Source organism: Sarcophilus harrisii, chromosome 3 (assembly GCF_902635505.1).
Source record: "Sarcophilus harrisii chromosome 3, mSarHar1.11, whole genome shotgun sequence".
NCBI lineage: Eukaryota > Metazoa > Chordata > Mammalia > Dasyuromorphia > Dasyuridae > Sarcophilus > Sarcophilus harrisii.
The window spans coordinates 461,599,337-461,614,782 of record NC_045428.1 but is presented as its reverse complement, the minus strand read 5'-3'; the positions used below and the strand labels follow the sequence as shown (position 1 = coordinate 461,614,782).

At 37.8% G+C, this 15,446-nt stretch overlaps 1 protein-coding gene across 1 annotated transcript; it reads right to left on the bottom strand.

The window, feature by feature from the left end:
- Positions 1-13,629: 13,629 nt before the first annotated feature.
- Positions 13,630-14,621, bottom strand: LOC100918456 (olfactory receptor 8B3-like). Its single transcript, XM_003764372.3, has one exon. It carries the CDS (start codon positions 14,595-14,597, stop codon positions 13,641-13,643), a length of 957 nt encoding a protein of 318 aa, XP_003764420.1. The 5' UTR covers positions 14,598-14,621; the 3' UTR covers positions 13,630-13,640.
- Positions 14,622-15,446: the final 825 nt, after the last annotated feature.

Here is a 15,446-nt window from a genome sequence, read left to right as displayed (position 1 = left end):
AATAGAAATTGAATGAGCCATGAATTAACACCAGGAAAAAAAGCTCCAGATGGATTTACAATTGAATTCTACTAAACATTTAAAGACTAATTAATTCAAATTTTCTACAAATTGTTTACAAAATAGAAAAAATAGGATCCTACCTAATTGCCCCTATGATTCAAATATGGTCATGGTACCTAAATTAGGAAGACTCAAAACAAAAAGTGAATTTAATAGACAAATATCAGTGTTAATAAACATTGATATAAAAATCTGAATAAAATGTTAATGACAAGTAGGCTACAACAGCATGGAAAAGATCATTAACTGGGATTTATACCAGAAATGAAAGTTATTTCAACATTAGAAAAACTGTGAGGATCGTGTATTTTTAAATCGACAAGAGTCAGGAATTCAGGTTAGGGGAAAATCATCAGTCTTTATTCTCAGTGAAGAAGGATCGGAGGTGGAAGAGAATCGGCGATAGCAATGTGTGCAGCTGAGTCAAGAAGCTAGCTCGACCAGCAGCCACACAACCAGCAGCTCGGAGTCTCGAACCCAGGCCCAATCTCTCCCAGCTTCTCTTCCTGTCTTTTTCTCTGCCTCCACCCACCAAAATCGTCATTTCCTATATAACACATCAGGACTTGCACAGAGAGTGGGCAGGGACCATTCTTTATCCAATCATGTATATTAATAGAGTATAGCCCAATTACTATTTAGCCTCACATACTTGGGACCTCAGTGCATCAACTCAAACCTCAGCCCATTACATCTCCCTTTCTTTTATTTTAGAACACAGGTGTGTCATGCCATCCCTGACTCCTCAGGAGGTCAGAGCCCCAAGGGAGGTGATCACAGCCTTCCTAACTTCTCAGAAGGAGGTGAAAGCACCGAAAAGGAGGTGATCACAGCCTCCTGACTTCTCAGAAAAGGCAGGTGAAAGCACTAAAAGGAGATGATCATGCCCTACCTGACATCTCAGGAAGGAGATGAAAAGCACCAAAGGGAAATGGGGGTTGCTAGCGGGTTTCTAGGGCTGAAGGGTCTGTATGACAAACCCATCAGCATAGGAGGTATTACACAAGCACATAGCAATAACGCAGAGGCTATTAGGGATGGCCCTCCCCTCAGTCAGTGCAGGCTCGATGTGGTGTAACAAACATGAATTTTACACGCAAGTAGCAGAATAGCAAACAATATAAATCAACATGGTGTTGGAAAAGATCACCAGAAGTCCTAGAAGGATGGTATGTAAACAACAGTCACACATACACCTTCTTCAGCAGCCAAGAGATAGTCCAAAACCAATCTATTGTCCATTGCTTCACATGTCAGGGAATCCAATGATACCCCTGAGTTTTTGAAGTCCTGCAAAAGTCTTTTTATGTGTTAGGGAATCCAATGATTCCAGCAGATTTTGAAGTGTTGTAACAGTCTTATCATTTCTCAGAGAATCCAATGATTCCTGAGGGTTTTCGAATCCTATGGCTCAGAGAATCCAATGATTCCTGAGGGTTTTGAAGTCCAACAATCTTTGATGTCCATGAGTCAAACGCCATAACTGCCACGCTCTTTCAATGGTGAGCACAATCAGCAACAGAACCACCCGATATTTCTTGGGTCTTCTCCTTTGTTTCAAGGGTCTGCTCCATCTCTCTGCGATGGACAAGGCGAATATGGCTCATTGGCACCCATCTGATTCCTTCTCCACCTGTAGAGATACAAGCAAACCCTCTCCCCAAAGCAGTTAGCCTATCTGGTCTTTCCATTCACCACTTTCTGGGTCTCTCCACATCACCTGGAATTATCTAAAGATAGTGGAGCTGCTCACTGGACACTGACCTTCCGGTGGGTTATAAAACCTGTCTGCCGGAGCCAGTGCATCTTTATCAAAAATCAAAGAAGTTAATAGTATAAAGAGCTAGATTTAGAAGTTCTCTAGGGTTACCTGTGGCTCCCCCTTTCTTTTGTTTTGGAGGAGCGTCTTAATATCTCTGTTTCTCCTCTCCACTATTGCCTGTCCTTGAGGATTAAAAGGTATGCCCGTGGTGTGTAAAATCTTATACTGTGCACAAAAGTGTGCAAAATGTTTTGAAGTATAAGCAGGACCATTGTCTGTTTTTATTGCTTGTTGCCACAAGCACCCATAATGGCAAATGCTTGTGTGAGAATTCAGTGACCACTCAGGCTGTCTCTTTTGCTGCTGGTATTGCAAAAGTGAATCCCAAAAGGTGTCTACCACAACGTGGATGAAGAGACAGACGACCAAAAGATTTATAATGGGTCACATCCATTTGCCAGATTTCATTGGGTCTCAAACCACGAGGGTTCTTCCTGGAGGCAGTGTAGGAGCGTGGAAAGGAAGGCAAGCCGTACAGGCTTTTACTATGCTCTAGCTTCCTCTCTTTATTCAAATTGTAAACGTAAAGCTCGAGGCAGCCTGATGATATTTAGAATGAGATGCCTGAGCTTCTTGGAACAAAGGGTATTGACCAACATAGTTAGAAGGCTATCTGCCTTTGAATTACCATCAAATATGGGACCTGGAAGTCCACTATGAGAATGGACATGTAATATATAGATCTTACCTGGATGCTTTCTCACTTGTTCTTGAAGTTTCTTAAAGAGCTGATATATATTAGAGGCTGCAAATTTTATTTGGGCTGTGGCAATTCTTTGTACCACACCTACTGAATAGGCCGAATCAGATATTATATTTATGTCTCCTGGATAATAAGTAAGGAGCTAGAATGATCGTACAATTCATTCTGCTGAGTGGACTGAAAAGGAGTTCTGACTACTCTCTTTATAGTTAGATCATGAAGTACACAGCACAAATATTATGTTTGGATGCATCCGTGAAGATAGTTGGTCCTTTAAGAGGAACTTTAGAAACTTTTCTTCAAGAATCCATTGCCAATTATGTAATAGTCTAGTTATCTTTAATGGAGACCCATGTATAAAATTTGGAGCCATGGCTAATAAAATTTGCCACTCTGGATAGTCTCACAACACACATAATTTGTGTATTGGTATAAAAGGTGTATATCTTGTCAGGTCTTGTCCCAGATAATTGTACTGCTCGCTTAGTGGCCTTTAATAAAATTCTAGCCACAAGCACTGGGTAGGGTGTAAGGCTTTGTTCTGGTTGTGCTGGGAGGTTCACCCTCTATCACACTGTGTCCTTGATGAAGGACTGCTGTGGGTGCCTCTTGTGTGGCAAAACTGATATCTCCAAGGGTTTTTTGAGTGACTCTTTCAACCACATTGGATAAAGCCAGTTCAACTTCTCTCAAAGCCTCTTGAGCTTCTTTTGTAAGCTGGCGTGGTGAATTTAAAGCACTGTCTCCCTTAAAATGTCATATAACAGTTGTAACTGATAGGTAGTCAAGCCTAACACTGGTCGCATCCATTGGATATCTCCTATCAATTTCTGAAAATCATTCAATGTGTTTAGCTTTTCTGTTCTTAGGAGAGTTTTTGAACTTAAGCACCTTAGGGTATACTTCATATCCTAAATATTGAAAAGGAGCATGTCTTTGAATTTTTCTGGTGCTATGTATAATTTGTAATTCCTTAGTGTTTCTATGGTCTTTGTAGACATGCCTCTAACATTTGTTCCTCAGGTTGCACATCCCAAAATGTCATCCATGTAATGTAATAGCATAACTTTTAGGGAATGCTTTTCTTACTGGACCAGAGCAGCAGCAACATACATTTGACACATAGTAGGGCTGTTTTTCATTCCCTGTGGCAAAACTGTCCATTCATATCTTTTATAAGGCTCAGCTAAGTTAACGCTGGGCACTGAAAAGGCAAATCTTTTCATATCCTTCTTATCCAGAGGATAGAATAGAAACAATCATAATATCTATGACCCAAAGAGGCCATTCTCTAGGCAACTGAGTAGGAGATGGAAGTCCAGGCTGAAGAGTTCCCATAGTTTCCATCTGTTCATTCACTTTTCTTAAATCCGTTAACATCCTCCATTTTCCAGATTTCTTTTTCACAACAAACACTGGGAATTCCAAGGACTTAGAGAAGGTTTTAAGTGTCCTTGGTCAAGCTGCTCCTGTACTATATCTAATAAGGCCTGAATTTTATCTTTACTTAAGGGCCACTGCTCTATCCACACTGGTGTATCAGTTTTCCATTGGATAGGAACAGGTGAAAGTGTTGGCAGGCCTTCAACAGCAGCCTGCTTAAAAACCGAAGTACTCATTTTTAACCTAATTGCTGTAAATGTCTCTTCCCACAGATTGATGGGGATTTTTCAACTATAAAAGGAGTAAAACTCCTGTTTTGCCTTCAAAAGTCCATCTCATAGGGGCAGCACTAACTTCAGCTTATGTAGTCCTCCTACACCAGACATGTAGGTGTCTGCTTTAATCTTTGGCCAGTGACTGGGCCAGCTGGCACCTCTAATGACCGTCCGATCTGCACCAGTGTCTACCAATCCTTCCAATGGAAGGCCATTTATATAGATTGTGAGCATAGGTCGGTCAGTTGTTACAGCTGCTGTCCAGTAAATTGCTGGATTTTGTGATCTGAAATCAGAATCTGGGTGACTATCACCAGGCTGCTTATTAGGATTCTGTATGAGTAAACCTGATGCTACTATTTCTCCTGGGTGATAAGTCACACATTGTCTGCCTGTATTGGTGACTGGGATATTATCTACATTCCCAGTTTCCCACATCAGTGTGTGGATGGACACTGTTTTGTATGTACTCTCAGGAGGTAAAATGGGCAAGCCTACTGTGCCTGGAGGCAAGGGATCCATAGGCTGGAGAGGAACAGTTTTCACCTCTCCAGGGGGTATCTCAGTTGTCTCAGCTGCATATAACTCTATTCTCCTAATTGTAATCCCTTTCTCCCATCAGGTTGCTTCCTGGCTGATTGATTGTGTAATCCCTTTCTGCCATCATATGGCTTCCTGGCTGATTGGTCATATTGGGGTATTGGCTGTCTAGGCACTCTCTGGGTGCACCATTGGCTGCCATCATGCCCCAAGTGTTTTTTGCCTGGGGCCCTGGGGCTGGGCCCCTCATCCCATTTCCCTGAACCTGTCTATGTTCTGAGGCCCAATGGAAGCCTCTGTTGCATTTTGGACATGGGATACTGGGTCTTGTTCTCCCACCCTGTTTTCTCACTCTGCCTCTATACCAACATTGAGCTTTCAGATGCCCTACTTTACCACACTGAAAGCATTGACGTGTCTCTCTAGAAGTCCCTTGCCGGAAGGGACCCTGTCTACCCATGTTGGGATCTTGGGAAGTCTGCATCATAGTCTGGCTATAAAAGGCATTTGTGCCCACTGTGGCACAGCGTCTTATGAACTCCTCTAAAGGAGCATCCTTGGGCAGTCCTAGTATAATCCTTCTGCACACCTCATTAGCATTTTCCTTAGCAAGTTGCCTTATTAAAACATCTGTTGTTGGATTTTCCCCATTAGTTCTTGTGATAGCAGTCTGCAAACGTCCCACAAAGTCAGCAAAGGGCTCATCTGGCCCTTGCATTATTTTTGTGAAGGCCTCACCTTTGTCATTTTTATTGTGAATCGAAGCCCACGCTTTGATAGCATTAGCAGCAATTTGCTCATATGCTGCTACTGAATAATTAACCTGTGCTGTGACGTCTGCATATGGACCTATACCTTGTAGTAGGTCATAGGTGATCGCAGCATGAACAGCATTTTGACTATTTTGTTGGGCTTGTATCCTACAGAACTCACTATATTCAGAAAGCCACATGTAATTTTGTCCAGGTTCTAGGCATACCCTTGCTATAGATTTCCAGTCATCAGGAGTCAAGATTTCAAAAGCCAAATTCTGTAATAGCATCTTAACATAAGCTGATGTAGCCCCATAAAGAGTGCAAGCCTTTTTAAGATCTTTAATGATTTCTATGTTAAAAGGGGCGTATCTTCGACTTTGTTGACCGGAGGCATTAGACTGGGAAATTACAGGAAACATAAGTGGCTGAAGCTCCCGGATGTCCACACCCTTTTCTTTGGCCTTCATTAAGCCCTCTTGGAGTCTACTCAAGATTGGATGCTGGGGGGGAGGTGCTGGTGCTGTCACTGCCCCCCCACTGCCCCTCCTCCCTCCATCCCGGAGGGTGGAGTTGGTGGAGGAGAGTCAATCACTTGCTCCTGGGGTGGGGCTGAAGCTGCCTCCTGAGGGGAAGGTCACCACACCCTTGCTCACTTAAGTCTCCATGCCCTGTGGGGATATGGTCATTAATCTCTTCATTGTCTTTCTCCTTAATATCATGGCTAATTTGAGAAGTAGAAGGAGCCACGGGTTTTTTCTTCCTTCTAGGGATAGGGTTTCTTAGTGCTAACTGAAATATATTGTATAAATAAAATGACTGGATGGAAATTGAATCCTACCACATTCTCTGAAATGCATGGACATCTCTTGTCCAACCCGGGACCAGTTATCTCGAGAGATCTGCTCCTCCTCTAGGAACCAAGGGGAGATGCAGTTTAATATACCCACAAATCTATCTGTTCCCAAGTTATAAGTAACCCAAGTATTTCTATCAGCTTATGCATGCTTTCTATAGCACCACTCTTGGGTGGGGTTGGGGGCGGGATGGAGAGTCTTTAGCTAGCATTTGTCCCATTTTAGCCAAAAAAAAAAAAGATTACTGGTTTAGTTTTTAAGAAAATAAGTTCCTTATTTGTCTATTAACAATACTCACCCAAGTTCCTGGTCACCGGAGACTTCTTCAGTCCTTGGTTCCCACCGTTGGGCGCCAAATGTGAAGATCGTGTATTTTTAAATCGACAGGAGTCAGGAATTCAGGTTAGGGGAAAATCGTCAGTCTTTATTCTCAGTGAAGAAGGATTGGAGGTGGAAGAGAATCGGCGATAGCAATGTGTGCAGCTGAGTCAAGAAGCTAGCTCGACCAGCAGCCACACAACCAGCAGCTCGGAGTCTCGAACCCAGGCCCAATCTCTCCCAGCTTCTCTTCCTGTCTCTCTCTCTGCCTCCACCCACCAAAATCGTCATTTCCTATACAACACATCAGGACTTGCACAGAGAGTGGGCAGGGACCATTCTTTATCCAATCATGTATATTAATAGAGTATAGCCCAATTACTATTTAGCCTCACATACTTGGGACCTCAGTGCATCAACTCAAACCTCAGCCCATTACAAAAAACTATAAATATAAAAGATCATAATAATAACAAAAAGTATATTATATTGTTTAATGAAAAAACATTTCACAAAATGCAACAGCTTTTTTTTAAAAAAATCACAATAAAGTATAGTAATAAATGGACTTTTCCTTAATATAATAAATAATTTCTACCTAACATCAAGAAGTACAATTATATATAAAACCAAAATAAAGTAGATATTTTTTACAATAAAATCAGTGTAGAGATGCCCATTATTCACTACTATTCTTCATTATGGAAATATTAGCCTTCTCCCTCGAAAATGAAAATAAAATGATGATTAGCAAAAAGTATAAAAAATTATAGCTTGAAGATGATATAATGGTTTATTTAGAAAATCACTGAGAGTCAATTAAAAATTAATCATAGCAATAATTTCAGTAAAGTACAAGAATATAAACTAAATGATCAAAATGTTTGAATTACCAAAAATTTAAACAGGAAGAGATAGAAAGGAAAAATTACAATGAAAATGAATATAGAATTTATGAAATAATTTGGAATCTATTTTTCTCTCTCTTCAATACACAAGAACTATATAAATACAATAATACTCTTGACAGAAATAAATAAGGATCCAAACAACTGAAGAAGTAGTAATTGTTCATGTGTAAGTTATGACATATTATTCCCTCTTTTTTTGAGTAATAGCAATAAATCTACCAAAGGACTTCAATAACAAAATTCATCAAGAGAAGGAAAAGAAAAATAATTTCAAATGAAATCGTAAAAGGGAATATAAAAATAATATGGCCAAACCAGATCTCAATCTAAATAATATCAATGATTATCAATATGTTTTTAGACTAGTTGATAAGTGGAACAGGTTCATTATTCAGTATATAGAAGGGAACAAGTAGTATAATAAAGAGCAGCATAGTTATTGATAAATCCAAAGACACCAACCAAAGGAGTAAAGATTTGCCACAAAACTTCTGGGAAAGCTGGAAAGCAAGTTGAAAAAAAATGAATCCAATACCTCATGTTGAAAAATTGATAAACTCCAAATGAATGTGACTTAGAAAGATAACTTTTTCAGAAAATTACAGGATCAAAGAAGAAATTAAAATTTGTGGTATATATAGATAGAAGAAGAATTTGTGATCAAAGGAGCAATGTTGGTTCTGAGAATGTAAGATACTGACTCTGTTGTAGTGATTTGAAAATGTTTAATTCTCATCCTAAAATCCTTAAAAATCATGTCACGTCTTATCATGCTTTCCACTATAAATATATCTTTGAGTTGTCTCTATGTTTTTTTTTTAAAGAAAAACACTTCTTTTTGATTCACAACTTTGCATGTAAATAGATTCGTAACCAGAGATTACTATTTAGTTTGGTTTTAAAAACATATAAAACTTAGACAATACCAAGATGGCAGCTTAAAAGTAAGAGCCTGAACTCTCCCCCAAGTCCCTCCAAATACCTTTAAATAATTTCACTAAACAAATTCTTTTAAAGCATAAGAATTCATAAAAAAAAATATATATATATATATATATAAAACAATTTTCCAATAGAAGACAACTTGGAAGGTCAACAGGAAAGGTCTATTACATCTAGATGAGAAAAGAACATAGTACTGGTGCAGGCCATGCCTGGAAGCCTTGCCTCCCCGACCAGGAGAAGTCCTTGGAGACCTTTGAATCAGTGAGAGTAGAGCTGGTTTCCAGAACTCTCGGCTCACAGACAAAACATGACTTAGAAGGCTGGCAGGAAAGATTTATAGGAGAGGAGCACAGTCACAGCAAACTGAAGCCACTGAATCAGCAGCAGTCAGTGACAGTAACAGTAACAGCAGCAGCCATGGCTTCCAGAATCTCACTCCACGGATGGTAAGGGGGCTTGACCAGCTGGTCAGAAGGAGGTCTCTTTGCTAGCACTGTGGGAGGACTGTTTTACTTTATCCTAGGTTATAAGGATCTCCAGGATATAGTCCTGAGCACACAGAAGCAGTTCCAGAGCAAGTGGGACATTAGAACTTATAACCACAAGTAAAGAGGACCCTGTTCACAGTTCTAGAACAGAAGAGAGAGCTTGTGCTTGCTCACAGACTAGAGAACAGCCAGAAGAGTAGCAAACACACTTTGAGTAAATCTCAAAACACTTCACACTTCGATTATTCCACCTGGAAGAACTGAAAACTTAAGAGATTCTTAGAAAGCAGGTACACAAAAGCCCTGAAGCTTAGCACATTGCATTCTCTATCCTGGAAACAGAGGTCTATTTAACAAAGATTTTAAAATAAAATAAGAGACTGGGGAAATGAGAAAACAACAACAACAACAAAAAAAAAGATTATTACCATAGAAAGTTAATATGGTAACAAGGAAGATGAAAACACAGTCAGTAGAAGATGAAAAAGTCAAATCTTCCATATCCAAAGGCTACAAGAAAAAGTGTGTCTAATTCTTCATGACTTAATTTGGAGCTTTCTTGGCAAAGGTACTGGAGTAGATTGTCATTTCCAATTCCAGTTTATTTTACATGTGAGGAAACTAAAAGAAACAGAGTTAAGTGACTTACCCAGGATTCATACACCTAGTGTCAGCTAGTGACAACTAGTAAGTATCAGAGGTTTGAAAGGAATTCATGTCTTCCTAATTTTAAGCATGAAGCTATGCAGTATACAATCTTACTACTTAGAGGCAAACGAACACAAAGTTAAAAGTCAAAAAATTGAATGAGGAAAAGAGGAGCAAACAATAACAAAAAAGAACATGACCATAGAAAATTAAATATCAGAAGAGGAAAGATCAATTCATAAAAACAGAAAAAAACAACAAAGTCAAAATAGTTAAATTCAAAAAGAATCAAAGAAAAATATAAATTGGTCATAAGACCCAAAAATAGTTTGGAAGAGCTCAAAAACAATTTTTAAAATCAAATAAAAGTGGTATAATAATTAAGAAAAAATGAGAATGTTGTGAGAAAATTATGAAAATAGAATCAACAGCTTGAAAAAGGAGGCAAAAAAAAAAAATTAAAGATAATATCACCTCTAAAAACAGGAATTGGCCAAAAACCCACAAAAGAAAAGAATACCTTAAACAGTAGAACTGGTCAAATGGAAAAGACAAAAATTAGCTGCAGAAAATAATTCCTTAAAAAATAGAATTGGGTAAGTCATTCATAAAATATTATATCCAACTAACTGTATGTGGAGAGCCAAGGAGTTTTAATTACAACCAAGAATAAGCTACACAGAAAAACTGAATATAATCCTGCAGGGGGGAAATGGATATTTAATGAAATGAAGGACTTTCAAACAAGAGTGGCTTCTCCTGGAGGACTGCAAGTGGAGATCTGACTCTCCCCTAGATCTCAAAATCCATAGTTCTGATTCTAAGCTTAATGTTAGCTCTCTTTGTTTAGAAAAGTTACAACTTGTATGTCTATATATGTTTGCAGAGCTATTTGTGTCCAGTGGGATTATTAAGAAGAATTTTATGAGTTTTTGTTTTGTGTTTATTATTTGCATTGAAAATTTTAATTAGATAAGGTATCAGTAGAAGGGAGGGTGAATTTACAGGGGCAGAGATCAGAAGCAAAAGAGACTTTTGAGGAGGGAAAGAATAAAAATAAATAGAGAGAAAGATAAATGGGGAGAGGAGAATTGAGATATAAATTGAGATATAATTAGTGATACCATAACTAATTTAGAGGGGGAATAATTTATCTCTCAGATATATGTCTATGGAAAGAATTTCTAATTCTATTATAAATGACTTAGCTATTCTCAGAAATATAATTATCCATAACACTACCAAAACATTTATGATTAAAAATGTTATCCATCTTTATAGAAAGAACCAATAGAGTCTGAATGCACACTGGAGTATGCTTTTTGTTACTCTATTTTTCTTCTGGATTTTTTTGTCTGTGTTTTCTTTTACAATATGGCTAATATTGAAATATATTTTGCATGACTGCACATGCATATCTATCAAACTACTTGTTTTCTCAAGAAAGGAGGAGAGAACAGAGGGAAAGAGAGAATTTGGAGATAAATTTTTAGTGAATGTTGTTTGTCTTTACTTTTATAGGTATCTTTATAAGTAATCATAAAAAAAATAAAAACTTTTGAAAAAAGAAAAGAAACAGGAAATCTGTAAACTGCATTATTTAAAGATTTAAAATTTTAGCACACAAAGAATACCTAGAAAGATATGACCTGGTGGTTATAATTAGACATGAGAGACATATTACATTTTGGAGATTGAAAAATGACAAATGTTCACAATACAAATAATCAGGATAATATAACTAACAAATTGCTCCAGATCTGGATGACTATCAAAGACTGAACTGTTAGAACTACTCAGATGTGTTTCTGAGTCATAAAAAAGAAAAAAAATTAATATATGTTATCCTATCAAATGCATATCCAAAGTACATTGAATTAAAATCTTTAAAACATAGGTGTTTCAGACAGGAAACTAAAAACATAGGAGAACAGAAAGTGGTACATAACAAGTAATAACTGGCATTTAGAGACCACTTTATGATTTGCCAAACATTTTTTCCTATATTTTATCAAATGATTTTCGGTACAACTTTTTGAACTAGTTTTGTTATTTCTGTTTTGATGTGGAAAACTTAAGCTGTGAGAAATCAGTCAATGTCAATTAATTATTAGATACACTAGAGAGAATCTGAAATAAAATCTCAGCATTCTTTTATAATTTGCTATATTCCCTTTCAACTATAATAACTCTAAATTCTAAACTGTTCCTCAAAAAATGTTCAATTCTTCATATATAGACTCTTCTTCTTACTACCTATGTCAATGTGGTCAAGTATTTAGCTTTCATGTCCAATGTGAAAATGTTGGACAAGATGGCAAACATATTTTCACAACTTGGTGTCTTCCCATCCTTCCAATTAGCTTCTGATAATAACTGTTGGGAAACAAAAAAATTTCTTTTCCATTCTAGGGGTTCACTCAATTTGACCAGGGAACAGAAACTTCCTTCAGGATTGGTATATAAGTTATATCAACTTGTTCTGATCTTTCACATGCTGTACCTATTATAAGAATATTTACTACTAGCAATTTTTTCAGAAAATAAAAACTTTTCCTCTTACAACTTTTCTCATCATTTTCTAGTTATAAATAGCTTCCATTTACACCACACTGAGGATGTTTAATTATTGTTCTGAACCAGACAAGTCCTTTTGTATGTTTATTGTGAGAGTTAGAAAACATCTGTAACAACATACAATAGAGAGCTATGCCTTGAAGCATAAAGGATTGGGTCAGTGAATATGACAGGAAATTACTTTGAATTTTGATATTAGGAACAAATTATACTTTTGTACACCTATCCAATTTTTATTACAATTTTGAGAGGAAAAAAGTAACAAAAGTACAATATCAAAAGGGGCTATAAGACCATATGATAGATATGATAGATAGAAGATTGAAGGGATTGTTTTATATCACTGTAACTTGGACACATCAATATTTATCCAGAAGCCTATTTTCATGTATTACCTTCCTAAGTTACTAATAGCAATGGGCAAGGGAGGAAAGATTAAGATATGATTTGATGAATGATTACATGGTGTTTTTACATTTCCCCACAAGGTTACAGATCAAAGATTTATAAGGATCTTAGAAGCCACATAATCCAATTACAAATTAAAAAGAAGGAGCCTACAAAGAGTATAGAGAAAGAACATCAGTATTAAAATCCTAACCCTCTTTCTAGACTCTTACACTTTCCACTTTGTTGAGGTCAGGAACCAAATGTTGAGGTGTAGACCACATGTTGAGGTCTACATTTGAGGTACCTAAATGAAATTAGGGTTTAGTTAAGGTCTAGTGGCAGGTTTGGGGTACAGGGAGTCAAACAGAGTTCCCCTGCAACCCCCTTGGATTCGGCCCAAAGATACGGCGGTATATGAGGTGTAGTAGCAGCGCGGAATTCCCAATAAAAGCATTTATTGGCCCAGAGAGCTAGATTGATAAAAGAGGTTTATTACTGAGTTTAGAATTAGGAGATAGGTGAAGGTAGAGATAAAGAGGGCACTGGACAGAGGGTCCAGTGGACAGAGGGTCCTCACATGGCTGGCATGTTTGGAATCTCTGCAAAGAGGGGTTCCCAGAGTGGCCCTTTTAAGTCGGAGACTTAGCTGGAGGGGCTTTGGGGTGTAGCCCCAAAGTTGGCTCAGGTCCCGGTGGGGCTGGGACAGGTCTGGATCTTCTATTGGAATTCAAAGGGACCAGGATTTGTGAGTCAAAGGGTAATTTACATTATCTAGGGGGGTTGGGAATCAAAGATTGGAATCTTTCCCGCATCAACTTCATCTTTAAACTGAAAGAACTCCTATTGGTAGAAAGTTGGGCAACAGAGAACAGGAAGAAAATAATTTGGATAAGAATTCCTTCCTGAGTTAATTGCAATTAATCAAGGCAAAAAAAAAAAAAAATCTTGATCCCTGAGTTCAAAACAAATTATGAAAGTCCTGTTGCTGTCCTTGTAAACAATCTTCTCCTTAAGGTTTTCTTCATGGCAGCTTGAACATCTTTATTCCTTAAACTGTAAATAAGGGGGTTTAGCATGGGCACCACATTTGTATAAAAGACTGAAGCTACTTTGCCCTGGTCCACAGACCCTGACGAAGATGGCTTAAAATACATGAATAAACCTGACCCAAAGAAAAGAGCAACAGCAATTATGTGAGAGCTGCAGGTGCTGAAGGCTTTGGACCTGCCCTCAGTAGAGCTCATGCTCAGGATACTAGACAGAATAAGAGTATAAGATGCAAAGATGGTGACACTAGGTACTATAATATTTATGCCCACAACAATGAAAACTACCAGCTCATTGACATGGGTGCTGGTGCAGGAGAGCTGGAGGAGGGGGAGGATGTCACACATATAATGGTTTATGATGTGAGCATCACAGAAGACCAATCTCAGCATGCATCCAGTGTGAGCCATGGCACCAGCAAACCCCATTGCATATGCTCCACCCAATAGCCAAGAGCAGACCTGATTGGACATTGTGACATTATATAGCAATGGATTATAGATGGCAACATAACGATCATAAGCCATTATTGTCAACACATAGCATTCACAAATAACAAAAAAACAGAAGAAATAGAGCTGAGCCATACATCCTGAATAAGAGATGATGTTTTTCTTTAGTACAAAACCCATCAACATTTTGGGAGTAAAGACAGAGGAGTAGCAGAGATCTATGAAAGATACGTTAAAGAGGAAATAGTACATAGGAGTGTGAAGCTGAGAATTCATCCTGATTAAAACAGTCAATCCCAAGTTTCCCATTATAGTGATCATATACATTCCCATAAACAGGAAGAATAGGGGTAGCTGGAGCTCTGGTTGATCTGTTAAGCCTGCAAAGATGAACTCAGTGACTAAAGAGGCATTTTCCAAAGCCATTTTCTTTCATCTTGAGGGATCTATGAGGAGAAGAGAAAAATTGTACTATTAATGGGGAGGGAGAAACTAAATGAACCCTCTTCCTCATTTAATAAAAGGGGTAAATCTGGAAATTTCTGCAAAGCATCAATATTATTCCATGCTATCATTCCAAAAATATCTAGGTAATTTGATTGGCTGAGCCACAGTCTCCATGAACTTGATTAATGCAAAAAATTCTTCCTGAGGTCCCCTGTGGAGCAATAGTTAATGTTCCTTAGATTTTAAAACAAAAAGAAATCAGGAAAATAACAGTAGTCTCCTCCCCTTCTCCACAACACTCCTATGCTGGACACATTGGTTAAATATTTTAGCTAGTGTCCTTATTTCAGAAGTGGTGAAATAGTATCTCAAAGAGTTCTACAAAAGCTATAGTCAACTTATTAACAAAATTATCAATAATATTATTAGTAATAAAAATAATAATGGCAAGCATTTATATAGCACCTATTATGGGTCAGGTACTGCCCTAAATCCCTTACAGATATATTATTTAAATTTTACAACATTGGGAAGTAGATGCTACTATCTTCAGTTTATACTTGAAAAAACTGAGACAAACAAATTAAGTGATATTTCCCAAGGTCACACAGGGAGTAGATGACTGAACCAGATTTGAATTCAAGTTTTTAATTCCAATCCCATGATCTTATCCATTGAACCATCAAATTTTTCTGAAACCTTGATTCAGAGTCCCTTTCCTCTTACTATAGAGTCCTAAAGAGTTAGGGGACTATCCCATTATCTTTGAATGTTCTCTTCCACATCCTTACAAGACCTATAGATGAGCCAGTGACATAGGTTAGGGAT